The sequence below is a fragment of the Eublepharis macularius genome, chromosome 6, assembly GCF_028583425.1.
Source record: "Eublepharis macularius isolate TG4126 chromosome 6, MPM_Emac_v1.0, whole genome shotgun sequence".
Classification (NCBI taxonomy): domain Eukaryota; kingdom Metazoa; phylum Chordata; class Lepidosauria; order Squamata; family Eublepharidae; genus Eublepharis; species Eublepharis macularius.
In genome coordinates, this window is record NC_072795.1 from 142,107,597 (window position 1) to 142,133,644 (window position 26,048).

The 26,048-nt window shown below is 46.2% G+C and overlaps 1 protein-coding gene across 1 annotated transcript in view; it reads left to right on the top strand.

Annotated features, from left to right (window-relative positions):
- The window catches only part of MMRN2 (multimerin 2), a 46,122-nt gene that overhangs the window by 15,225 nt on the left and 4,849 nt on the right, over positions 1-26,048 (top strand). Inside the window, exons 2-6 of the mRNA XM_054983728.1 lie at positions 7,458-7,580; positions 9,325-9,431; positions 10,583-10,657; positions 17,803-17,976; positions 19,924-21,825. Coding sequence (XP_054839703.1) covers positions 7,458-7,580; positions 9,325-9,431; positions 10,583-10,657; positions 17,803-17,976; positions 19,924-21,825 — 2,381 coding nt within the window. The remainder of the gene's footprint in view (positions 1-7,457; positions 7,581-9,324; positions 9,432-10,582; positions 10,658-17,802; positions 17,977-19,923; positions 21,826-26,048) is intronic.

Here is a 26,048-nt window from a genome sequence, read left to right on the forward strand (position 1 = left end):
ACCGAGGGTGGGGGGCCTGTGTAGAGGGATAGTTATATTGTAACAAGCACTCAGTACATCATTCTCGACAAGAGACCTGTGTACAGCCAGATGCTTTTACTTGCCTCTGTGTTACCTATGGACATATATATGCTGAAGCTATGATGTCTCATTAAAGAACCTTTGACTCAAGAGAGCTTGGATTTCTTGCTGCAAGGGGGTGGGAGTCAACTTGAACGTATCCTGTTTTCCATAGACTGACAATAGGTAACAATTAGTTTATTAGCTTATAGAAACTTAAATCTACTGCTTGTTTTATTCCCAAGATTTTTATATCTGAACTGTTTATATACTTATTGGTTGTATAAGATGGTATAACTTTCAATTTATTGTCTAATTTAGAATCTGCATAACTTTTATATTATGCACTTTACTCAATTTTCTTTTCTTACTGTATTCTATTTTCTTTTCTTTAAATAAATTTTTTAACTTAAAATAAAAAAATATAGGTTGTGGCTAAAATGCTGAAAGACAGGGCTAGCAATGAATTCTGATATCATGAGGTAGAAATGTAAATCGAAGTGCAGATAGGCCAAAATCCATTCTTAACAGAGTTGGCTTGGGGAAAATGCTCATCTTCCCTGAGGGCGTACACTACAGGCGGGCACGAATCACAATACGAAGCAAAAAACCGCACAAACCAGGCCGATTTGTGAAAACGTGGTTCGTGGGACCGCATTTTCCATGAACTCTACGACTTTTTTGATCCGGTTCATTTGAATTGTCAGCAGTTTGTAAAGCCAGACAGACTGGCACTGCTGCTCGTGTGTGAAACTGACAGCTCTGTTCTCCTGCCACTCAGAAGGGGGCAATCAGTTTCACAGACCCTGTACTGGGCTCAGCAGATGGCCTGAAGCCCGTGCAGGGTGAGTGCAGCTGACAGCCCCATTCTCCTACCATCCAGGTGGCAGGAGACGGAGGTGGTCAGTTTCACAGACCCTGTGCTGGGTTCAGCTGATGGGCTGAAGCCGGTGCGGGGTGAGTGAAGCTGACAGCCCCATTCTCCTGCCGCCCTGGGCAGAAGGAGAACGGGGGCTGTCAGTCTGACAGTCCCCATGCCAGGTTCAGCCCATGAGACTGGCACGGGGTGAGTGAAACTGACAGCTCCCGTTCTCCTGCCACCCTGGGTGGAAGGAGAACGGGGGATGTCAGCTTCACACACTCTGCACCAGCTTCAGTCAATGGGCTGAACCGATTCGTGACCTGGGAAAAAGTTGTGGAAGTTCGTGATTTCTGGTTCGTGGAAGTCGACAAACCGCGAATCACATGGTTCGGAGGTTTTTTGGATCGTGCCCATGTCTAGTGTATACCTTTTTATTTTGTCTTACTGGTGCCACTGGTTAAACGGGTTTTGGGACCATTACAAAAATCTGCAACAGTTGTTTACTCCAAGGCAAAACTGACATGAGTGTATAGACCACAAGGAGCAAATATTGAGATGTTCTAAGAAACACGGAACTAACACCAGTCAGAGAGCCCATGAGAGATATATGTACAAGAACAACAGCAATAACAACATTCAATTCATATACCACCTTTCAGGATGACTTAAGACCCAGTCAGAGCGGTTTACAAAATATGCTATCATTATCCCCACAACAAACACCCTGTGAGGTGGGTGGGGCTGAGAGAGCTCCAAGAAGGTGTGACTAGCCCAAGGTCACCCAGCTGGCTTCAAGCGGAGGAGTGGGGAATCAGACCTGGTTCTCCAGATTAGAGTCCTGTGCTCTTAACCACTACACCAAACAGGCTCCTAGAATTATTTAGAAACTCACTAGCTGTACACAGTTCCAATTCAGGGCTGCCTGGTGAATAACATCCCATTAAGCCTCTGTTAAGGGGACAGGAGGGTTTTTTGGGCCAAGTAGTTGGCAACTGTAGCACTCATGCAGGTTTACTTGATTTAGAAGGAAAATTGAACTTACTTCATGCATGCACACAATGGCTTGGAACGTACCTGCCTGTCGATGTAAGGAAAAATGGAAATATAAGAAGGGTTACACTGGGGTTATAGAAAGATGCAAACAAAAGATGCCAACTGCCTATCTGAATTGACTGCAGCTTTCCCACTGTGGTGATACTAATGTGGATTAAGTAGGAGCTAAAGATGCTTTCAGAAGGGAGGGGGGACCCTTATAATTGCATTGTTGTAGTCCAGGGGAGGTCTTGGACTCATCTCAGAAATCAAAACTCCATTTCAGTCTGCCTTTGTGTGCTTCTGTTAATGCATCAGAATTGGCACCTTTGGCCCAGACAGAACTTTCCCCTCAGGAGATTTTTCCACAAAGAAACGTTTCTGTTATCCTTGTGGATCTATCCCATCCCATCCAGTCCTCTTGGGTAGGTGCCTGGGCGGTGCTGCTTCAGGGCTGGACTTTGGGGCAGAGGTCTGAGGCCCCGACATACGCATTCAGCAGGGGAAGCCCAAATGCAGGCTGTAGCTAGCAAGCCTCGACCACAACAGGGAGGCGACCGCCTGCGCTGGAGCCCCTGGCCCTCGCTGATGCTTGAGGCAGCAGCGGGAGCAATAATGGGGCAGTGGAAATGATGTCATCAGATTGAGTGACACAGTAGCAATCCTTCTAATCAGGGGTCATTTCGTAGAAAAAGAGCGGCAGGAACTCATTAGCATATGCCACGCCCCTTGCCATCGCTGGAAGTGTGTCGTTAGCATAATTGATTTGATCGGGCCCGAAATGGCCAGGATTTGGCTGCTGCCAGACGGAGAAGTGTTCCCCCACCTGGCAGTGGCCCAATCAGGGCCATTTTCGCCCCAATCCATGCTGAAAAGGGCAAAAAATTGCCATTTTGAGCACTTTTTTGCCTTGATCAGGCCCAAAACGGCCCAGATCGGGTCGGTGCCAGGCAGGGGAGGTGTCCCCCACCAGGCACCGACCCACTCCTGGTGGTTTTGGTCCTGGTCCAAAATGGCCAAAAGTGGAGTGGAGTGCAAGTGGAGCGCAAGTGAACAGGGAGGAATACACGTGAGTCTGTTCACTTGCCATTCTAGTGTAATTCATCACTTGTAGTTTGGCCCTGAGGTAATTTGCACCTGTGCCTAACTTGTGTTTGCCTTCTGGAACTACTGGTATGTGTAGTTAGAGCTTATATGCTAAGGCTTTGTTTTGTTTTTATCCCCACAGTTTGTCTTGACTTTTTTTGAATATCTTTGCACCTTAAATAAATAATTATATTTTTTATCTTGTGTGGTTCTTGACTCTCAAAAGGCTAGAACTGGTGTCTTGACCCTGAACCACCTACCAGTTAAAACTTTGTTGAGAAACTCTGCTTGCAAGTCACCCTTGCAATGTAGACCTTCTGTCTAGCTCCCTGACAGGCCAGGAGGTTTGTCCTTTTTTTCTCCTGGGGCTTAGGATCGACAAAGGGACTGGTAGCAGCTACTGAGGCTAACGTGAGAACAGTCTCTCGTGGGCAGTTGCGTAAGATCTTGTTGAACAAAGACCCAGAGCTCTGTGCATGTTCTCCCCTGCCCTGGGTGGACGCGGCAAACACATCCTACCCTTTGGCTGACTGAGTGTTTTTCTCATTAATTTTGCCTCATACTTGTTATTAAGCTTCCCTCTCAACTCTGATGACCTCAGGCTCCAGTTTAGCTCTGTGGGCCGTCTCCTTACTTTCCCATCCATCATCTCTCACTCAGTCTCCAAAACAAAGAACGAAAAATCCCCATGTATGGCAATGATCAGTGACCTGGTTCCTCTGTTCCCGTTCAGACAATGTAAAACTTCAGAAAGGTCAACCGTTCTTTAGAAAGTGCAAGCGCTGCCCCCCCCCCCCCGCCCCACAAACACTTCAATGCGAATTGTGTGGAAGTAACAGAATAGTACAGTCCTGTGACCTTTCCAAATTCCCCACATGACGCTAGTGGCATTGTGTTCATTTTGAAGTTTTACTGTGTTGTTTACACACCTGCCTTTCCCTGAAAAACATGCCTTTAATCCAAAGGGAACAGCATTCCCTTCCCCAAAGCTTGAGATAACAGCTCGACAGTCGTTCGTGACCAGCGGGGCACGCACGGAGAACATTTCAGTTGCCGTTTCAAATCTGGGGGTTCCAAAGGAACTCCATTTGGTTATTGGTTTGTTTCAGGCGGGCCATTGCCAGTTCAAGCCCAATCCTTTTTTCCTTTTTGGTTATCATGTTAAAATGTCAGAGAGGTTAGATAAGCTGGGAGCATTCTCGCCCAATTCTTGTCCGTCAAGATCTCTGCCTTCCCAGCCAGTATCACGTCCATCTTGCCTGGGTTCAGTTACATTGATTTGCTCTCAGCCATCTGACCACAGCTGTCAGGCCGTGACCCAAAATCTCTACTGCATCTCACAGTGATACAGGGCCAAGCTACAAGTGACGAATGACACTTGAACAGTAAGTGAACAGACTCACGTGTATTCCTCCCGGTTCACTTGCGCTCCACTCGATCACGTAGTGAACAGGGAGGAATGCACGTGAGTCTGTTCACTTGCCATTCAAGCATCATTCGTCACTTGTAGCTTGGCCCTTAGATAGTGAGGGCCAAGCTACAAGTGATGCCTGACACAGGTTGGATGCTTGTCAGCTTTCCTCAAGTTTTGATGGGAAATGTAGGCATCCTGGTCTTGCAGCTTGGCTCTCCGACTGCTGCCCAATGGACTTTTCAACTGTCACTTGTCCAACGTTCCGCCAAGCTGCCTACATTTCCCGCCAAAACTTGAGGGAAGCTGACAAGTGTCCAACTGGTGTCATTCGTCACTTGTAGTTTGGCCCTGAGATATAGAACTGGGTGTCATCTGTGTACTGACGGCATCCAATTCCATAGGTATGAATGAGTTCTCCTGAAGGCTTTACACAGAGGTCGAATAACATGAAGGATAAGATTGAGCCCTGTGAAACCCCACAAGATAATTCCCACTTCCCAACAGCAACCCTTTGAGTCTGTTCCATGAGAAATTATTTAAACCAGTCCAAGGCGCATCACCTGATACCTTCTTCTGCCTCCAGACTCCTCAGTAGATGGCATGGTCTACTGTATCAAAGACTGCTGAGAGATGCAGGAGGAACAACAAAGAGAGAGCTCAAGACAGAGAGTGTCAACTAAAGCCACCAGAGCGGTCTCTGTCACATAGCCTGGTCTGACTCCTAACTGAAAGGGGTCCAAAGCACCGGAGTTATCCAAGAAGACCTGGGTGGTCGGTCGGTAAACAATACCCAGCCTACCTTTAGCTCCCAATGAAAAGAGCATACAGTCAATGCAAGCTATAGTTTGTACTGGAAGTCTGTAGAAGCTGAATGACTCATGAAGGATCATGGCAACCCCTCTTCCTTGGCCATGGTGAGGTTAGTGCAGGTGGGGTTAGTTGGGACAGGCACATGACTTCATTTTCCTCCAACCAGATCTAATGTATGCAAGCCACATCTCATTTCCTCTTCCTGTAACATCTCAGTAAGGCACGTAGCTTTGTTCTTTACAGATCTGGGATTGCCTAATATTAGTGTATCAGTAGGGGAGGCAACGGCCCTTGCATTGTCCACTGTTAAAATGTTAGAGAGGTTCGATGAGCAGTGAGCATTCTCGCCCAATACTGGCCGCCTTTGATAAATCCCACTCCTGTATCTCTCAGCTCCCTTCTGCACCGGAATAGCACATTCGCCATACATCCCCCACTGGGTATAGAAAGCTCAGAAATGCAATCCAGAAGCCACATATTCACATATCCAACATGCAAGTGGCCATAGAGAACGCAAACCACAGACCAGGGCTACAGTCATGGAGTATTTAAGTACGCGTTGTCCAACAGGTGTTGTTTCTGTTCCAGCAGCTCTTGATTAACCAGGCTTGTAATTGGTGGAGTTCTTCCTCCCCTTTAGCATCCTCCACCTGGTACAGAGGCTGTCTGGGCCCCAGCTGAGTTGCCCAGGCAAAGAGCCCTTGTGGTCTCTCTCCCTTCGACTCGTGCCTCTGATAAATGCCCATTCCAGCCAATACCTGGGGACAAGAAAGGGAGGGATCTCTCTACGGGGGGAGGCAGGAGCCAGCCCCCAGCTAGCGAGAGGCCTGTGGTTGCTGTGCTTGACAGACATCAGCAAGCAAGTCCCTCTCAAAGTACAGGAGGTGCAGTGATAAGGAAAAGGGGGGTTCTCTCTGGATCTCTGCCCGCTGTATTCTCATTGAAGGTACAGAACATCTTACCAAATCCAATTTATTACAGCAAAAGCCAGCAATATAAAACAATACGATTACAAGCAATAAATCAATATTATCAATACAGGAAAACCACAGGCATAAAGGGATAAGAGTGAAAATGGAATAACAATAATGAAAATAGAAAAAAATTTATAATGTTTTTTCCACTAAGAGAAGTTTACGTTTTCTGATAGCTAAAGAGCAGAATTTGGCCACAGCATAGGTTACTGAGCTCTGAGAATCTTCTAAAAGAAATTTGCGCAGAACTTCTGGTCTAAATTCCAAATAGGATTGCAAAGGGATGAATTTAGACAAAAGAGGTAGTATGAGGCGAGACCGTTCTTCACAATAAAATTCACAGAATAAAAGTATGTGAGTAACCGATTCCACCATATTGTCCATGCATGGACATAAGCGCTCATGCATTGGTATCTGCCAGAATTTGCCGTACAATACAGCTGAAGGCAATGCCTCAAACCGGGCTCTAGAAAATGCCCATCTGTAGGACTCATGGGTAATACTGGATAAATATGGGGCAGCTGAAAAATTAGGCCAAGATTTTAAGCACCTGAAGTTCTTGGGAAGTGAAGCTTCTTCATTTTGAAGTTCAATATCAAGAAGCCTCTGAGTAATAGCTGTTTTTGCCATATTCAGGGTTCCATTAAAAAGATCTTCAGGATTTAGGCCAATTTGCTTGATCTTGTTAAAGATTTGTGTGAACCAAGGTGGATAAGGGTTCGCAGCTAGGAGATGAGTTATCATTCCCTTTGGATTATAATGAATTTTCAGCCAGAGGAATATTGCCTGTTCCCATACTTTTAATTCAACTCTGGGTAATCCTGCCTCTTGTCTAAGTATTACATTAGATGTACTCTTGGGAGCACCAAATAGAGATCTAAGAAATTTTGATTGGACTGTTTCAAGAATCTTAAGATTGGCAGAGAGTCCAATTTGTGAGCCATACAAAAGTTGGGCCAAAGATTTTGCCTGGTAAGTTTTTAAGGCCATAGGGAGAAAGCCAGCGCCTTTCCTTCTAAACAATTTAAGGATGGCATTTGCACTTCTCTCTGCTGCAGTGGCTGATGAGGTCAGATGTGCTGAGAATTTGGCATTATAGGAAAAAGTTATGCCTAAATACTGAAAGTTGGTACAGAACATCTGTCTGTCTGAAAAACCATGCTAGACCGAAATAGAAGTCCATGAAGGAGAGTTTCATATGGTCCCTCTTCTTGACTAGGAACTGGTGCTCGTTTGTGCAGTCCCGGCTAGTGACGTACGTTGGTGTTTGCACAACAGAGAAGTACATAATCAAGTCACAGCAACCGTGTCCACACGGGACTCCAGATTGCCAGAAGATTATGTAAGTATTTATCTACCTACTTTATTTACACCTCACCTTTGTCACCAGTGGGGACCCAAAGTAGTTTACGTTGTTCTCCTTTTATCTTGTTTTATTCTCACAACAACCCTGAGAGGCAGGTTGAGTTGAGAGTGCACGACTGGCCAAAGGTCACCCACCAAGCTTCCAATGCAGGATGGGGCTTAGAACCCAGGTTCTAGTCTGACGCTCGAATCCCTGCACTACGCTGGCTCAATCGTCTCAATAAGGACTTCCTCCTAATACGCTTTGTGATGGGTTTAAGGCCCTCCTTATATGACTCTGTTGATTTTAGGCTGCTCATCATGGCTTCCCCAAAGGGATTCTGGGAACAGTAGTTTGTAGGGTCCTCTGGGAAGCAGGAACGGGTGTGGAGCCCGTCTAAGTCCCAGGGAAGTGTCCTCGCTTGCCCTCTTTGCGAATCACACCACTCACTGTTCTTTGCACTGGAAAGGCAAAGAATAAATAAGCGCAAGGTTACAATCAGGAAAGTCAGGTTCAACAAGGTTGTCATGTATACAATCAGATTAAACAAATAATTCAGATTTGATTGACCATTTGATTGTAGACTCAAGCGGGATTCAACATGGTGATTTTTTAACAATATTGTTTTAAAAAATCAAGTTGCTTTCAAAACGGAATAAAGCAGTAAATGGTCCTCTCAATGGGGAACGTTCAGTGAAATTTCACTGCAATTTACCTGAGGATTCAGGTACCAGGCCTGGTGGTGCCCTGAAACGCCGCCTAATAATGACATACTCAGAGGAAGTCGGCAACCTTGCCTTCAAAGGAGCTACGTTGTCCTAGAGCTGAGCTTACAGCACTCCAGGAAAGCAACCAACCCTTGGTTCAGAACAGCTGCTCCCACCTCAAGATCAGGCCTTGGCACAATGAGCCCGCTTCTCGTTGTGTCCCCAGCCCATGGATTGAACTTGCCTTGAGATTAAGTACGAATGGATTGTTCCAACATGGTGCCAGATTTGGTCTTCAGCCTGGCGGTGCTTGATTCGCACACGGAACACTCTCTGCTGTTAGAGCTTCTTTAACCCTCATCTCTGTCAACCGCCATCTTCAGCTTCCCCTCCCCAAGAGTCTCAGAGGGGTCTCCCTCACGGGTTGCAAGCGTCCCTATTTAACTGATCACGTACCAGCTCTTTTCTAACCAATAGACTTTTGTGTTCCAATATCTACTAAGAGCACTTAGTAGTCATTAGAAACAGGCATATCAAAAAGCGAAGGGAGCAAGCCCATGGAGGTCTACGTTAGCTAAACAAACTGCACGCAGAAAGCTCTCATCCCAAGTTAGAGAACCAATAACTGTTTATTTATCTAAAGGAATATATTTACATAAGTTTAGTGGAGAGAAAGAACCAGTAACTGATCTAACTAGCTAGGATGGCTTTAGATTGAAAGTAGGCCCTCTCTCTCAGGAGGAGACACCATGCTGCCTCTCCTGGTGCATGCAGGGAAGGAGAGAGAGAGGAGGGGGAGAGAAGGAAGTTCCCTTGGCAGGAAGGAGGCTGATGGCAGCCTATCTATCTGACTCTATGGTTGTTGCCTTCCTTCTTCTCCGCTGGCTGTCCTAAAGGCCTGAGCAAGAGACTTCGCCAGTCCCTTCTTCTAACAAAGACACCAGGATATCAATACACACACACACACCATAAACATTATAGATTTTGCTGTCCTTTAACTTCTAAAGGTTTTTTTCTCCTTGTTTTTTCTCTAGGTACAAAGCAGCTTTAAAACCAACCTATCAGGTAAAGCAAAAAGTCCTGACTTCTTTGCACTGGAAGTGTTGCCCCGGCTACAGCGGCAAGAACTGTGAACACCTCGGTAAGAAGGGATCATGGAAAAACGGCATAAGAGTTAGAGGGAATCCACGCAGTTTGTGCAGGGGAGCTGGTTGGGTCTGTGCAAACAGAGAATGCATCCAGAGGTAGCTTAGGAAGACTTTTGGATCAGAAGCTTTATGTATTTATTTCGTATGTACCCCACCATTCTCCCCAGTGGAAACCCAAAGTGGCTTGCAACATTCTCCATGTTGCCCTCTGCAAAGGTAAGTCAGAAGATTTTTTTATGTGGGGGGACATTCACAATGAAGCTCGTTCCCACTTCAAATATTACCCCCGTTTCTGGGAGGAGAAGCCTGGCATACGAAAGAGATCCACTGCGGATTTCTCCCATGTGCTGTGGGGTTTCATCTGAGGTACAGAAAGGGGCCAAACGGAAGCAGCTCCCCTGTCATGAAGGCACCCTAAGAAACCAGACAAGGATTCTTGGCCAGACCTTTACGAGGAAGGGAGAAGAACAAATGGTGGCAGTCTGAGATCTAGGGCAGCTGTAAAGCCAGAAAGTCCCAGTTCAGATCTTGATTTTGCCATCAAGGTGATCTTAGGCAAGCTGCTGTCTCTTAGATTCCGCTTGCCCCACATGCCGTATGGGGAGGATACTGGCCTATCTTATGGGGATTGATATAAGGGTTATCAGCGTTGCAGTTAGCCCCCCCCCCTCCTTTTAGATTCTAATGTGTTCTTCTAATGCAAATTCTGATAACAAACTTGTCTCAACTCAGTCCGCCGGCTCCTCAGATAAACACAGATGGTGTAACCACAGATTCTGTGCATATTTACTCAGAAGAAGTCCCACTGTGCTCAACAGGGCCTGCTGGCTATAGCCTGCATTCCCCCACCCATGAATTGGGGCCCTGATCTTCCACCCCTGACAGCACCGTTGAAGATTACTGAGAAAGAAATGAAGTGCCTTGAACAACCAGCAAGCTGTATATAGATGAGAAACACTATTCTTGCATGTGAGATTCTTTATATGTAATAGTATTATGCATCAACGTGTCTAGCAGAAACAGCAGGCGGATTTCTGGAATGGTCTACAATTGAAACTCTACGACTAATTCAAAAGACACTTTTAACTGCAGAAAGAAAGGTAGACAGAAAATTCTGCTGATGCACTCACTTTTTTTTTTGCAGAGCCAGATTTCTTTCCAGTGCCCACCTCTAAGTCAGGAGTTTGGGAGGAAGAAAGGAAACCACTCTCAAGCCAAAGTAGGTTCAAATGGCTCACGCTCTTCGAAGAAGACACTTCCACCGTGGTTATAATTATATCTAATGTTTATTTTTCCCCACTGTCCACTGGTTCCTGATGGAGTGTTTCCATAATGTAGAAAGCCCATTATGCTAACAGATATGTCTAGTATTTTAACATTAACAAATTATTTATAAGCACAGTATAGTTTTCTTTTTACAGCTTACAGTACTGAGTAATACACTGGAAAATCAAAACTGTATGGGTTGGATCCAAGGTAGCGCAAGCAGAAATTCACTGGTGGAATAAACCTGTTCACTTCCTGTTCTTTATTCCTGAGCATGGGGGTGAGGGAAGGACCAATGGGATTCTGTGGGCTTCAGCTTCAGTGGACAATCTACAAAAATCACAGACTCCCTGTAATGATTTTAAGTGTGTGTGTGTCTTTAAATGCTTGGTGTGGTACGGATGAAGAATGGGGGTGAAAGAGAGGGATGAGGGAGTGGCGTGATTGGTTGATGACTGAGAGTGTGGGTGGAGTGAAGGCAGTTTTGGACTGAGAGTGGAAAAAGATTCAGTCAGGGCGAGAGAGGCAAGCTGTGTGCAGCCTGAGAGAAAATCTACATGTATTTCACAGAATCCCAGAGTTGGAAGGGGCCATACAGACCTTCTAGTCCAACCCCCTGCCCAATGCAGGATGAGCCTAAAGCATCCCTGTCAAATATTCATCCAGCCTCTTCTTGAAAACGGATACTGAACGGGAGCTCACCACCTCCCTAGGCAGCTGATTCCACCTTTGCACTACTCTGACCGTGAAAAAGTTTTTCCTAATACCCAGCCGGTACCATTGTGCATGTAATTTAAGCCCGCTGCTTCGAGTCCTATCCTCTGCTGCCAACTGGAACAGCTCCTTGCCCTCCTCCAAATGACAGCCTTTCAAATACTTAAAGAGAGCAATCATGTCCCCCCTCAATCTCCTCTTCTCCAAACTAAACATTCCCAAGGCCCTCAGCCTTTCCTCGTAGGGCTCAGTCTCCAGACCCCTGATCATCCTCGTCGCTCTCCTCTGCACCCTCTCGATTTCGTCCACATCCTTTTTGAAGTGAGGCCTCCAGAACTGCACACGATACTCCAGGTGCGGCCTGACCAAGGCAGTATAGAGAGGGGCTATGACCTCCTGCGATTTCGACGCTATGGCCCCTTTGATACAACCCAGGATTGAATTAGCCTTTTTTGCCACCGCATCACACTGACTGCTCATATTTAGTTTACAGTCCACTCTTACCCCAAGATCCCTTTCACATATACTACTGCCCAGAAGTGTATCCCCCATCCAGTATTTGTGCTACACATTTTTGTGGCCCAGATGTAATACTGTGCACTTATCTATGTTGAATTGTATCCTGTTCACAACCACCCACTTCTCCAGAGTATTCAGGTCTTGTTGAATTTAACTCTATCTTCTTGGGTGTTTGCCACTCCTCCCAATTTGGTATCTTCAGCAAATTTAATGAGTAGCCCATTTACCCATTCATCCAGATCATTGATAAAAATATTGAAAAGTACTGGGCCCAAAACCGAGCCCTGCGGCACCCCATTGGACACCTCCCTCCAATCTGATGAAACACCATTGACCACCACTCTTTGGGTGCAGTCCTCTAACCAGTTCCCTATCCACCAAACTGTTCTATAGTCCAGTCTGCAGTCTTCCAGTTTACCCATTAGAATGTCATGGGGAACCTTATCAAAAGCTTTACTGAAATCCGGGTAAATCATGTCGACAGAGTTCCCATGATCCAGTAAGCTCGTCACTCAATCAAAGAAAAAACCAGGTTGGTCTGACAAGATCTGACAAAACCATGTTGACTTCCCCAGATCACTAAGATCAGATGCTTACAGATTGACCCCTTTAAAATTTGCTCTAATATCTTCCCAGCAACAGAAGTCAGACTGACTGGCCTGTAGTTTCTCAGGTCATCCTTCTTCCCCTTCTTAAAGATTGGGATAACATTCGCTCTTCTCCAATCTTGTGGCACATCCCCAGTCCTCCAGGAGGCCTTGAAGATGATGGACAGAGGCTTTCTCTAGAAAGTTCTTTGAGCACTCTTAGGTGCACACCATCCGGCCCAGGGGATTTGTATTCATCCAGTGCAGACAGGTGCCTCTCCACAACCTCTCTGTCAATGTCAACAAGCCCCCCAGGTATCCTGTCATGTCTACTACCATCTCTAGATGGGCTCAAGTTCTTCAGGGAGAAAACAGAGGCAAAAAAGTCATTGAGCCTGTCTGCTTTTTCTCTGTCCTCTATCAGAGTTTCTCCTTCCACATCCAACAGCGGTCCAATTGCCTCTTTTACCTTACGTTTGCTTCTCACATATCTAGAAGTTTTTCTTATTGTAGCGAGCCCCCCTGGCCAAACCCAGCTCATACTGAGCTTTGGCCTCTCTGATGGCTGATCTGCAGTACCTAGTAACCCTCATATACTCCTCTTTAGAGGTCTGTCCTTCTCTCCATTTCCTGAACATTTCCTTTTTCTCCCTTAGCTTATTCTGGAGCTCTCTGTTCATCCACATCATTCCTTGGAGCCTTTACCATGGAATAGTGAGGGCTTGAGCTTGCAAAAGCTCGTGTTTGAGAAGGGCCCACCCTTCACTTGCTCCTTTCCCTTCCAGCACACTCCCCCACGCAATGACTCTCATCAAGCCTCTGAGTCATCAAGCCCCAACGAAAATCTAACCTATGATTCTGGCTACAAACTTCCTTGCCCCACTACAACAACTGGAACTCAAGGAGGACATGGTCACTTCCCCCTAAGGTCCCCACCATCTTCACCCCATCTACCAATTCTTCCCTCTTGGTTAATATTAAGTCTAGTATGGCTGAGCCCCTTGTAGCTTCCTCCACCATTTGAAAAAGGAAGTTATCAGCCAGGCAGGTCAGGAAGTTTCGAGATTCCTATTGCTTTGCTGAGCTTGTCTCCCAGCAAACATCGAGGAAGTTGAAGTCACCCATAATTATAAGGTTCTGTTGTCTGGATGCTCTACCAATCTGTTCAAGGAGGGCAGCATCCATTTCCTCTCCCTAGTCAGGCCATCAGTAGCAGACTCCAACAACAATACCCTTTGTCTTTCCTCCCCTTCTTTCCACCCATATACTTCCCACTGGGCTGTCAACCACGTTCTCCAGAACTTGCTGACGATCAAGCCCTCTCCTCACATACAATGCCACTCCGCCTCCTCTTCTACCCTTCTGGTTTTTCTTGAACAACTCGTACCCATCCACTACCACATTCCAGTCATGGGAATCATCCCACCAAGTCTCAGTAATTCCTACTATATCGTAGCCCTCTGTTTGCAAGAGAAGCTCAAGCACGTCCTTCTTATTACCCATATTTCGAGCATTGGTATGTACAAGGCACTTGTAGCTTTGTACCTTTGTTTGATCCGTCCTACCCAGGTGGGCCCCCGCTGTTATCACTTCTGCATTGAAAACCCCTTGTTGATCATCCCCTTCCCCTTGTGGCATTAGTTTAAAGCTCTCCTGATGAAGCTCTCCAGGTTCTTTCCAAACATTTTCTTCCCTGACCTTGAGAGGTGATGCCCATCATGTGCTAGAAGTCCTTCTCTAAGAGAACTTATCCTCTGGTCCCAGAACTCAAAGCGCTCCTGCCGGCACCACCACCTCAGCCAACTATTCACCTTGAGTATGGTCTGCTCCCTTCGCATTCCTCTTCCTTTGACAGGAAGAATAGAAGAGAATACCACCTGTGCCCCCACTGACTTCAACTGCCTTCCAAGGGCTTCATAGTCCTCTTTAATTCTTGCGATGGTGTTCACGGCTGTGTCATTCATTCCCACGTGAACCAGCACAAACGGGTACTGATCAGTTGGTCTGATCAGTTTCAGCAGTCGGTCTGTAATATCCTGAATTCTGGCTCCCGGCAAGCAACACATCTCTTGGAGTAGGGGATCTGGCCTACCTTACCTCTGGGCAGAGAGTCCCCAGTGACCAACACTTTCCGTTTTCTTTCACTTCCATGTGGCCCCATGCCCTCTTCACTCCCTCCTCCAGGCTTTTGTGGTTCTCCTTCCATTCTCGTCTCCGTCATCATCTCAAGCACCTCAAAACGATTCTTGAGCTCCAGTGGACCATAGCATCGCCTTAGTCCACGTCTTCTGGTTTGTACTGCAGAACTGAGAGGAGGCTCAGAAGGGAGATCGACTCTTCCTTCTTCTCTTGGACTTATTTCTTCATGCTTGTTCAGAGCCCCCAGGCTCTTCTCAGTGAAATCCTCCCCTTCTTTGATTTCCTGGTGATCCTCTCCTCCAGGCTCTGGATCTTCTCCTCCAAAAGCCTGACCAGCTTACACTTCTGACAAGTGAAGTACGTCTTCTCTTCCAGGAGGAAAACAAACATGGCACACTCCATGCAGGTGACTGGAAAGGGGCCTTCTGTCGACATCATTGCCTCCCAAGTATATTCCAAGAGTACTCTTCGAGCTGCAGGTCCCTTTCCTTCTCCTTCTCAGAGCCCAGATGGCTGTGATGTGCCTCTGGTGAGGAGGAGCCTAATTCAATCAAGGCTCCCTCAGTAGAGGGTGGGGCCAGCAGTCAGCCCCAGGCAAAACAGACATTCTCCAGTTAGTACCCATCCCCCTCTGCAGGAGTCATTTCGTAGAAAAAGAGCTGCAGGAACTCATTAGCATAACTCATTAGCATATGCCACACCCCTTGCCATCACCGGAAGTGTGTCATTAGCATAATTGATTTGATCGGCCCCGAAATGGCTGGGATTCGGCTGCTGCCAGACAGGGGAGTGTTCCCCCACCCTGGCAGTGGCCCATTCAGGGCTGTTTTGGCCCCAATCCAGGCCAAAAAGTGCCCAGAGGGGGCAAGAAGAAAAGGGTTAAAGACAAAATCTAAGAAAAGAAAGGAGTTCGTAACACTCCCCCTCTCATGAATAGTGGGTGCCTTGTTGAAGGGCATCTTAGGATCCAATCCTTTCAAAGAGTATGTGACAAATTGTCTGATCATCATTGTAAACTGCCTTGAACATCGTAAAGGGGGTCTATGTAAACCTCTTCTTTCCATTTCTGGAAATTGTAAAACTGAAGTCCAGTGGCATCTTAAAGATTAGGGGTATGCAGCAAAACAAATTTGGTTTTATTCTGATCCAGACTGGGAATACTATAAATGTTCAGTATTTGTGATACCTGGCTCAAATCCTATAATCGGATTTGATTTTAACCATGAATACAGAATATATTCTGCCATTATTCCCTGAGGAGAAAACTATCTGGGAAGCTGGGGGACATTTTTCAAGAAAATGCCACTACATTTTCAGGAAATCTACTCCTTCCTGTCTACCGAAGAACCCCAAATTTCAGGAAGAGGGGCCCCCGGGTCCAGTTCTATGGGCCGCTGAACAAGGTGCCCATAGCCACTCTCCATTGTTTCCTATGGGGGTAACATTTCCAAGGCTTTCCAGTCAAAGAAACCTTAAGCAAAGGGGCAACATCTGGCCAAAAGCCAGTCCCCAGGCAAGTCCCAATGCAAGCTGAACCAACAAAGCCCATCAGGACCCAACTGAAGGAAGGGAATCCCCCCAGAACCAAACTGAAGCAAGGAGGCCAACCTCAAACTAGAGACAAGGCAGAACAGAGCCGGTGGGTCTAGTCACTCCTCTGACATTCGCTTCTCCCATTTAGAGCAAATCTTAGAATCAAACTGAAGCAAGGAGGCCAACATCAACCCAGAGAATCCCACCAGAACCTGTTTCAAAATAGAGAATCCCACAAGAACCAATGTCAATCAAGCAGCTCCAAACTGAAGAAAGGAAGGACGCTGCTGCAAGCCCAGCAGAACCAATGTCACTCAAAGAACCCAGTCAGGCAGAAACCAGGGCCAGTGCAAGCGCAACAGACCCCCAGCCCGTTTATTCCGTTTAATCTAGCATTAATGTGTTTGGTATCCCAATTTTATTCAGGATTTTCTAATTTGATTCAGGGTACCTGGATAATGGCAATTTAGCCATTATAGCAGAGACAACTCCATCTATTTCTACCCTTATGACTTCTGTAATGTTGGTTACAAACGAAGCGAGGTCTGACTTATGAAATTTTATGATGGAATAAAGAGGGTTTGTCTTTAAAATGCCACAGGACCCCGTCTTATTTTTCTGCAACAGACTAACATGGCTACGCCTCTGGGAGGATGATGTGGGTGTTCTCCTCGGTGCTCCTGAATTCACTTAGCAAAAGCAATAAAGGGACCAGTGCACATCTCACTAGACTGCGCTGAGAGGAGCTCTTCTCCAGCCCTCCCACCTTAGAATGTGTTGACCGCAGGAGCCAGGAGTAGAACCTGGAATGGACTGCAAACAAAAAAGCGGAACTGTCAATGAGCAATGGCCTTCCTTGTGTAAGCAGAAAGAAGTCAGCGGAATGATTGTGTCTTCTAGATCTCTAGGAAAATAGGAGTGCTGGGCAGAGAGGGCTAGGCGAATGGAGCAGACGGTGCATGGACACTTCATATTGGGCCAAACTAGAAGTGAAGAATTACACTTGAATGGCAAGTGAACAGACTCACATGTATTCAACTGCACTGGCAGTTTTCAAGAAGAGGCTGGATGAATACTTGTCAGAGATGCTTTAGGCTGATCCTGCACTGGGCAGGGGGTTGGACTAGATGGTCTGTATGGCCCCTTCCAACTCTATGATTCTATGATTCTATTCCTCCCTGTTCACTTGTGCTCCACTTGCACTCCACTCGATCATGTAGTGATTGAGTGGAGCACAAGTGGAGCACAAGTGAACAGGGAGGAATACACTCCACTACGTGATCAAGTGGAGTGCAAATGGAGTGCAAGTGAACAGGGAGGAATACACTCCACTACGTGATCGAGTGGAGCGCAAGTGAACAGGGAGGAATATACTCCACTACGTGATCGAGTGGAGCGCAAGTGGAGCAGAAGTGAACAGGCAGGAATACATGTGAGTCTGCTCACTTGCCATTCAAGTGTAATTCGTCACGTCTAGCTTGGCCCATCATTCCAAAGCTGACTGACAGTGTACTGACACTTCCCTCCTTTGAGGGACCATCTTCCACTCCAAGGTATGCCAGGAAGTGCTTCATCCCTTGCTGTCCTTTCTTTCTTTTGCAACTAGCGTCTTCATCACCGGAATCCAGAGACATCCTGGAAGCTCATCAGAGCCACGAAGCTCTGCTGGAGGATCTACAGAATGACGTCCATCAAGCAAGGAGTAACTTGGGAGTCTTAGAGCAGGTGCTTCATTACAACTTCAGTCACCCAAGAGCAGAAGTGAGCCACAACCAAACGGGTGAGAGCTTGGCCAGAGAAGAAGGCACTCAGAGCCGTGGTGCGCAGCTGAACGGAGAGGAAGGGGGGTGTTGGACGCGGCTGGCCGGCTCCCGGCCCCTCAGCCTATCCCAGGGCTGTGCGGAAGATCAAAGAGGGCGGGGTGGGGGCTGTAGCTTTTATCCAGTGAGATCTGCTAAGGAATGCAGCTGGTGAAGCCCCCAGAGTAGGAGCATCCCACTTCCCCCTCTTGCAGCCCAGTAAGCCCCCTCCTCAGTTTTTATTCCTGGGGTCAGTGGAACTTCAGGGACAGGCCAGAGGGCAAAGTCATGGTCTGCCGTGGGAGAAGGAAATTGGAAGAAACAAGTGGTAGGTTAGAAGTCTATGGCCAACCGCTCTGAGTTCACCGGAGGAAAGGGGGATAGGAATGTAAATCTGGGATTGGGCCTAGTATTATGTAATAAATATATATGGCAGGTCACAGTAGCTTGAAGAGCAGTTTGATACACAGAGTTTCACAGGGAAGAATCTTCTCTCCAGGCTGTGGAAAGAAAGGAAGGTGCCCAGGAGCACATCAAGCCTCTTTTCTGTGGGGCGGATAGCAAGACTCTGCATTAAGAGAGACGTTGCCTGCGGCTGCCTCTCCCGCAGGAGGGAAATACATGAATAAAAGGGAAGCGCCCCACAGAGTTCTCTCCTGGTTCATAAGGCAGGCGCATGCAGAGCCCCCGGGGACTGTGGATTTTCTGTGTGGGGTTATGAACTCAGAAGGGGTTAGCTCCTTTACTTGAGCAACACAATACCATTTTGAAACGTATTTTCGAACAGCTGGGCAGTTTCACAGCAATCCACAGGGATTTCTTTGGTGAGCAGCGTTGAGAAAAGCACCTTCGTGCACACATCAGCCAGGTTTTGGTCTGCAGAATGCAAAACTGCATATGCAGAAACTCATTTCAATTTTTCAAGCCAGAGAAGAACGGGGTGGGGGGTGGATTCGATATGGATATCCACTAAGCATTGTGAAATGACTAGATTCATATTACAAAATCATATGCATACTCTCTCGTTTATATGGCACTGAACAGCAGTATCCAGGGGACTTACTGTTCTATATTTAACAAGCTGAAAGTATTCTTCCTTTAACAACATACAGAAGGAAATAGTGAAAGAATGCATGTTAATCTGTTGAGAATTTATGAAAAATAAAGTCCTTAATAGAATTTAATTAAGGAGGTAACAAAAAAATCATGATGCATGGAGTTCTGATATTATAAGAAAGGGCAACCATGAAATGCTGTCCATTTTCAGTATTTCACTTTAAGTAAAAAGATTTAAGCAAAAATTTGGAACTTTAAATAAAATAGTAAGCAATGGAATAATGTGTAGTATTTTTATACAAGGTGGATATTTCCATTGCAATGAGTAATGCAACTGAAAGGATTTTGTGGCGTTGCGAAATTATTTTCTAGACTTCCCTAAGGAACAGCCCATAGGGACACAAAATGTATTGGATGTTTACAAATAAATTGTGTTAAAGACATTTACAAGCACCTTCTGATGTTTCCTTTGGGGGATTTTTTTGGGGCTAGGGCTCGCATGGAGGTGCTGGCCTCTTGGTTTCAGTTTCCTGACAGTGTAGTCCTAAACAGAGTCACACCCTTCTAAGTCCACTGATGTCAGTGGGCTTAGAAGGGTATAACTCTGTTTAGGATTGCGCTGTGTACCTCATCTTCTTACAGTGGCAGAGACCTAGCAAAGTTCAAAGCTCAGCACCTTTAGCAAGAAGTGGCCTTTGAGGGTAACACATAAATTGACAAAGGATAGGAATATTTCTGAGATATTTAATATAGTATTTTATTGTTTTTCCGATACACTTTTGGAAAGCTTACTGTTGTTATTTAGCTTGAGCCTATCAATAAACGTATGCTTACGTTGTCTTGTATTACTTTCATCTTATGCTGTCTTTCAGGAGCACAGGAGCAATTCTTCCAGCAAATGCTTGTTTCCCCTTTACAGAGTTTCTTAAAGGAACATTTTAACCCAGTGTGGTCTGGCTTCAACAAAAGTTTACAGGATCTTTCTACCATGGTGAAAAATCTCTCGCACAATGTTGAGGCCAATCGGAAAAGCATAGAGAAATTCCAAGAAAGCAGCGTGCCGAAGAAAGACTTCCAGGAACTTGGGACCAAGTTTGAATCCAAAATTCAGGAAAATGTATGGAGAGCCGACCAGATGAAGAGAGAAGTAGACACCCATTTACATTTGCAGCAGGCCGCCATGCACTACAATCTCACCACGATCAAAGCAGAAACTGACATGAAGCTGAAGAGATACCACAAGATACAAAACTCTTATTTGTTAGCCTTAAACAGCAGCATAACAGACATGAGACAAGAACAAGACAAGCTTCACAACGAACTGGAGACTTTGGCGAGAAACTTGGCGGTATTCCCGGTGCAATATAGCAAGCTAAATGAAGAAGCTGCCAAAACGGACATACAGATCCTCAATCAAACCCTGGCAGGGCACGCACGGGAGCTGAAGGAACTCTATGAGGAATCCGATGAGTTCTACGACGATTTTAACAAGTTACGGAATTCTATTAACGTGTTCAAAGCCAGCTTAACCAACCAACTCAAAGAGCTTAGAGTGGCCTTGATAGAGAAAAGTCTTATTATAGAGGAATACAAAGGAGACTTGGAAAGGAAGATCCTCGCCCTCAACGATACCCTGGAAAATATTAGAGAGAGCCACTGGGATCTAGAAAGGTCTATGAAAGCATGCCATTGTGTCAAACTACCTTCGGATACTGATGTGGAAGAGCAAGCAAACGTTAGCCGCGCGATCCGAGAGGAAATGAAGCAATTTGAGGCACATTTAAAAGCTCTCAAGAACGAAATCGATGACCTTGCCACAGCTTTTCGCCTTTTCCATCAACCTCTGGATTTCCAGCAGAAGCAGAGCCGAGAGCTGGAAGGTGAAGTCTCTCTTCTTAAGGCCCAGGGTGAAGCTTTGTCTGAGGGTCTTGGTGCCCTGGAAAAAACCGATGAGAGGATGCAGGGGCAAATCAAGTACCTCAACAGCTCTTTTAATTCTCTGTTGGTAGATGCCATGCGACATGAGACAGCACTAGAGGCCTTGCTTGGAGAAGAAGTTATGGAACTCTTGACGGAAGAAGATCCTCGTTCCTTAATATCATCTCTAGATCAACTTCAGGAGCATTTCCGATTAATTTCAGACCAGCTTGAGAAGCAAAATATTACCATAGAATCTGTTATGAAAAGAATGTACTCCTTGGAGATGGATCATGAGAACGCCTCCAATGGCTATAAGCCTCTCATGTATCCCATCCTTGAAAAGCAAATGGATAACCCAGTGGAAGAAGTCCAGCATGTTGGTGTGGAGCACATGGAGCCAAACCATGAAGCGACCAGGGAGGACATGCGGGATAATTCTGCATACCATGACATCATGACTCTAAAGAAAGAGATTGGACACCTTACCAGGGAAATGAAGAAACATGAATTACAAAGGGACCGTGCCAATCTCTGCTGCAATCACACGGCAGTCAACCTGATGAATCCATTCAATGTTTCACTGGAAAATTTGAGGGAGGAACTTGCATCGACCCAACAAACCTTTGGTGAGCATCTGCAGATCTTCCAGAAGCTCTTCGGAAGTAACCAAGAGCTGGCCGCCACAAACATCAGTTTGGATGTTGCAAAGATTCAGTTGCTGATGGGCAGACAGATGAAGAAGCAGCTTAAAGTTCAGGAGAGGCAAAAAATGAGAGACAAGAATGAGGCCAACCAGCACAGGGAAGGCACGTTGAATGGGAGAAACAAGATACAGAAGGAGATCCAGGAGGCAGGTGAGTTGATCCCAAACGCTGCCTCGCATAATCTATCAAGGGTATAGTTTAGCGAGAAATGTGCGCTATGAAAACTAAAGTCCCCTGTTTGTCAGTAGAGCAGCTCTAACTAATCTAAACTGAAAAATTAATCATGGTCAGGAACAGGGCTTTTTTTCAAGCAGGAACGTGGTGGAACGGAGTTCCAGCACCTCTTGAAAATGGTCATATGGCCGGTGGCCCCGCCCCCTGATCTCCAGACAGAGGGGAGTTGAGATTGCTGAGCGGCGCAGAGAGCAATCTAAACTCCCCTCTGTCTGGAGATCAGGGGCCAGGGCCACCGGCCATGTGACCATTTTCACCAAGGGCGATTTAAACTTTCACACACACCCCTTGTTCCAGCTGACCCAAAGTGACGTCATTGTGCGGTCCTGAGTTCCACCACTGAGTTCCACCACCTCTTTTCCCAGAAAAAAAGCCCTGGTCAGGAATACTTGGAAAGCTTGAGAACTGTTTATTATTCTGCAGCCTGGCTTAGACACCAAGACGTTCAAAAGGATGAGGAGAGGGCAAGTTGAGAGAGATGGGACTAGCGGCCAGCACTAGTGTGGAAAGTGGTTAGTGCTGAACTAGGAGCAGAGAGACTTGCATTCCAGGAGAGGAAGTGTGCACACAAACGCCACAGGGAGGGCAGGGGGGTCAGGCAGTGCCTCCGTAGGCAGCACCTTGGCCAGCAATGAAAAAGTTAATTAAATAATTAGAACAAATAACTTTCACAATGGACTTAACAAAAGCAAAACAAGCTTTTTTAAAAATAGAAAAGGAACCCAAACTGAATTTTTTTAGCATGTGCGCATCCCTAATCTAGCTTTGTTTACTTGGAAAATGTATCTGCTGTTTAATCAGAGGAAATGATAAATTTTAAAAATGTTTAAAAGGAAAATTAACGAATCATTAAATCCCAGCCAATAAAAAGCTAGAGCACAAAACACCTTTTCTGGTGTTCACAGCCTATGTTTTGTGACTGAGGATATCTCTGAAGTGTGGCATTTATGTATTGTCGAAGGCTTTCACGGCCGGAGAACGATGGTTGTTGGGGGTTTTCCGGGCTGTATTGCCGTGGTCTTGGCATTGTAGTTCCTGACGTTTCGCCAGCAGCTGTGGCTGGCATCTTCAGAGGTGTAGCACCAAAAGACAGAGATCTCTCAGTGTCACAGTGTCACAGTGTCACAGTGTCACAGTGTCACTGTGTGTCACTGTGTGTCACACTGTGACACTGAGAGATCTCTATCTTTTGGTGCTACACCTCTGAAGATGCCAGCCACAGCTGCTGGCGAAACGTCAGGAACTACAATGCCAAGACCACGGCAATACAGCCCGGAAAACCCCCAACAACCATTGTGGCATTTATGTTGATAGTGTACATTTTGATGGACTTTTTGGCTGAGTTAACTGGCACAGCTCCCTGCTGATTTGAGTCAGACCAATTTATTATTCATCAGTCTTGAGGCTTCGCTTAGTGAGACCGATGCTCACAACTATGGTTTCAGGTACGAGTGTCAATTCTCTGTACTGGAGAACTGTGTCTATCACTGCGAATCCCAAAGAAGACTAGCTGTTTAGTGATCCTCCATTCAAGGTTTGTTTTTAAAGACCAGGAGAATATACAGCCATTGCAGTTCCCTCTTGCCTGCTGGGTGTTAAGCTAAAGCCCTTCTTAATACAGTTGGTGATGCAGTCAGTCAGCGAAGGCGGGGCAGTGGAGACACGGTGGAGGCCTTGGCTGAAGCCCCATTTCTGAGCTTTCAAGGGATGAAACGGGCTTCCTGACTGCTGTTGGCTGCACACAATTGCAGGCTGAAGGGTGTACACGAAGGTGCCTACATAGAATCCTCAGGGTCACGCTCACATAACATGTAGAATTTGGCCACATCTGAAGCACCTTCAGGCCTCTGGCCAATATCAGGCTACCAGCAGTGGACCTCTCAACCAATTTGGGCCTCGGCAACTGAGGCTGCCAAGTACAAGCGACGGAGTGCTTAGTAGAGTTGCCACCTCTGGCAAATAGCTTCTTGCTTCAATAGCTGCTTGACAGACAGAAATTCAGCAATGATTCTTTCTCCGACGGACATCTCCTTACTGGGGAAAGATGTTAACCTTCACTCAAACAAAAATGCACTTTACTAGTTGGTTATGGAGATCAAATAGACCCCAAAAGGAATTAATACAAATAGAAAATGGGGGTGTGATTGCATTGAGTAGGCCACCAGCTACCCGGGGGACACTTTTAAAATATTTAATTTTGGCAGTACAAAAATTGAATAGCAGCAATAAATCTGGGAAGAAAATTAAGAAAATATAGCATTTGTCAATGGCCCCCTAGGTTTTGTCCCTTTCATGCAGTAGGTTTTATGGCTGAAGGGTCCTCATGGGCCATCCAGTGCTCCAGCCGTCTGCTCAGTGTAGGAAACCCGAAGTCGGAGCGTTCCTGACAGGGGGCTGCTCAGCTGCCCTCCAGTAGCTGAAGTGGGTTAGATCTAGTCTTGCCCTTTCCATATTTCAGTCTTCTCCAGGCTAAACATGCCTTGTTTCTTTAATTTTCCCTTTTTATTTTCCAGACTTGCCCCCAGTCCTAACCATCTGCGCTTGCCTCCCGAGCCCATGCCAGTGGTTAAAACGATTCCACCACTTTAACTTTTTAAACAATTGAAAGCTAGGGGAGGCAAGAAAGACTGCAGGGCAAGTAACCTCGTGAAAACTGAGGAATGCAAGACTGAAAACAAAGATCTGTTAATTAAGTGAAGGCATAGTAGCCTTTCTGTTAAAAAGGTAACCCCGTTGGGCCATCAGGCACACATCGTTGGCAGGTTTGCAGCCAACATCACCAGTGCTGGCGCAAATGTTATGCCTCCGTTTGGCAACTGATTCTCTCCTTTACCCATAGCTTAACATTTTGTGAGTAATGCCCATGTGGGTCAGAAGAGCTTCCCTTGCGTTCCCATGCCCACTCCATGCCCACTCCCCTTGGCTGCTGGGACATTGTGCAATGGTGGCATAGGCATGAAGACTGCCAACAGTGGCCCAGAACTGTGTGGCAAGTATGTCCAAATGTCACAGTGGGGAAAAGATCGATTTTTCATGGGGAAGCCATTTTGGGGAGCATCCCCTCAGCCAATGTAACATGTGCTCTAGCCCCATAGGCACCAAGCACTGCAGCCACCTCACCTCATTTTCTAAGGGTCTGGCTCTAAATAAGTGTGGCACTAAATGTTACAGTCTTGTTAACAGCAATGCATGAATTACTAGGATTGCGCAAAACCTCCTTGCCCTGTACTTAAGTGACTCTGCATGTGTCTAGATTTAGCAGAAGGATAATACAGCTCCATCAGCTGAGACTGTCAGTTTTAATGGAACTATAGAACAGCCCTTTCTGCTTCTGCCTCGTAATTCCTCCTCCTCCTCCTCCTCCTCCTCCTCGGAGCCATCCTAGCCTATTGACTTGGAAGTTTCCAGGCTCCATCGAGCCACTGCTTGTCAATGTTCTAAAAAGAACACGTTGCCTTCTGAAGGCATTAAGCCTTTCTCATGAAAGCACTTCTTAAAGCTGGGCCTTGAGTGGTTCCGTCAAGGACCTTTTCCTGCTGCTGAAGGACCCCCCTTCCATGGTTAGCGGCAAGTGGCCACGTTTGTTACCTCTCTGCAGATTTCCCTTTGATCCAAGTGTATTTTTGGTGCACTCATGAATGGGTAATAATGAGCAACTCTTGTTTCTTTGGGAAGGGGGTTAAGCACAGCCAGCCAAAGCCAGCGCTCATTATTCAGTCTTATGATTGTAATAATGGTGTCATGAAAAAATGGTCATAGATAATTAAAAAAAAAAGAGTAGTGGCTTTGGCTGTGAAAAAATGGCACTTAAAGCCCTCCCAAATAGGAGTAGGTGACAATTAGGTTTACAATTAATTAATGAACTCTTGAGAACCAGGCTCCTGGAAGAGAAATAGGGAACAATTCGCCTGGAAGCAGGAAAGTTTAAAGGAACCGTAATCCTAAGAACCCTCAATGGCCCTTGGACCGTCCCCACAGAGAAGCCTGGCACGGCAACTGCCTTTGGAGTGGAACAAACAGGCTGAAAAGAGATGAGGAAACACAACACAAAGCTGCTCTGGCCTGCCACTGGGCTGCTAACAAGGTCACCGGGGCTTGTTACTGAAAGGGAGACAGTGGCAATCCCAGGCGAGCAGTGC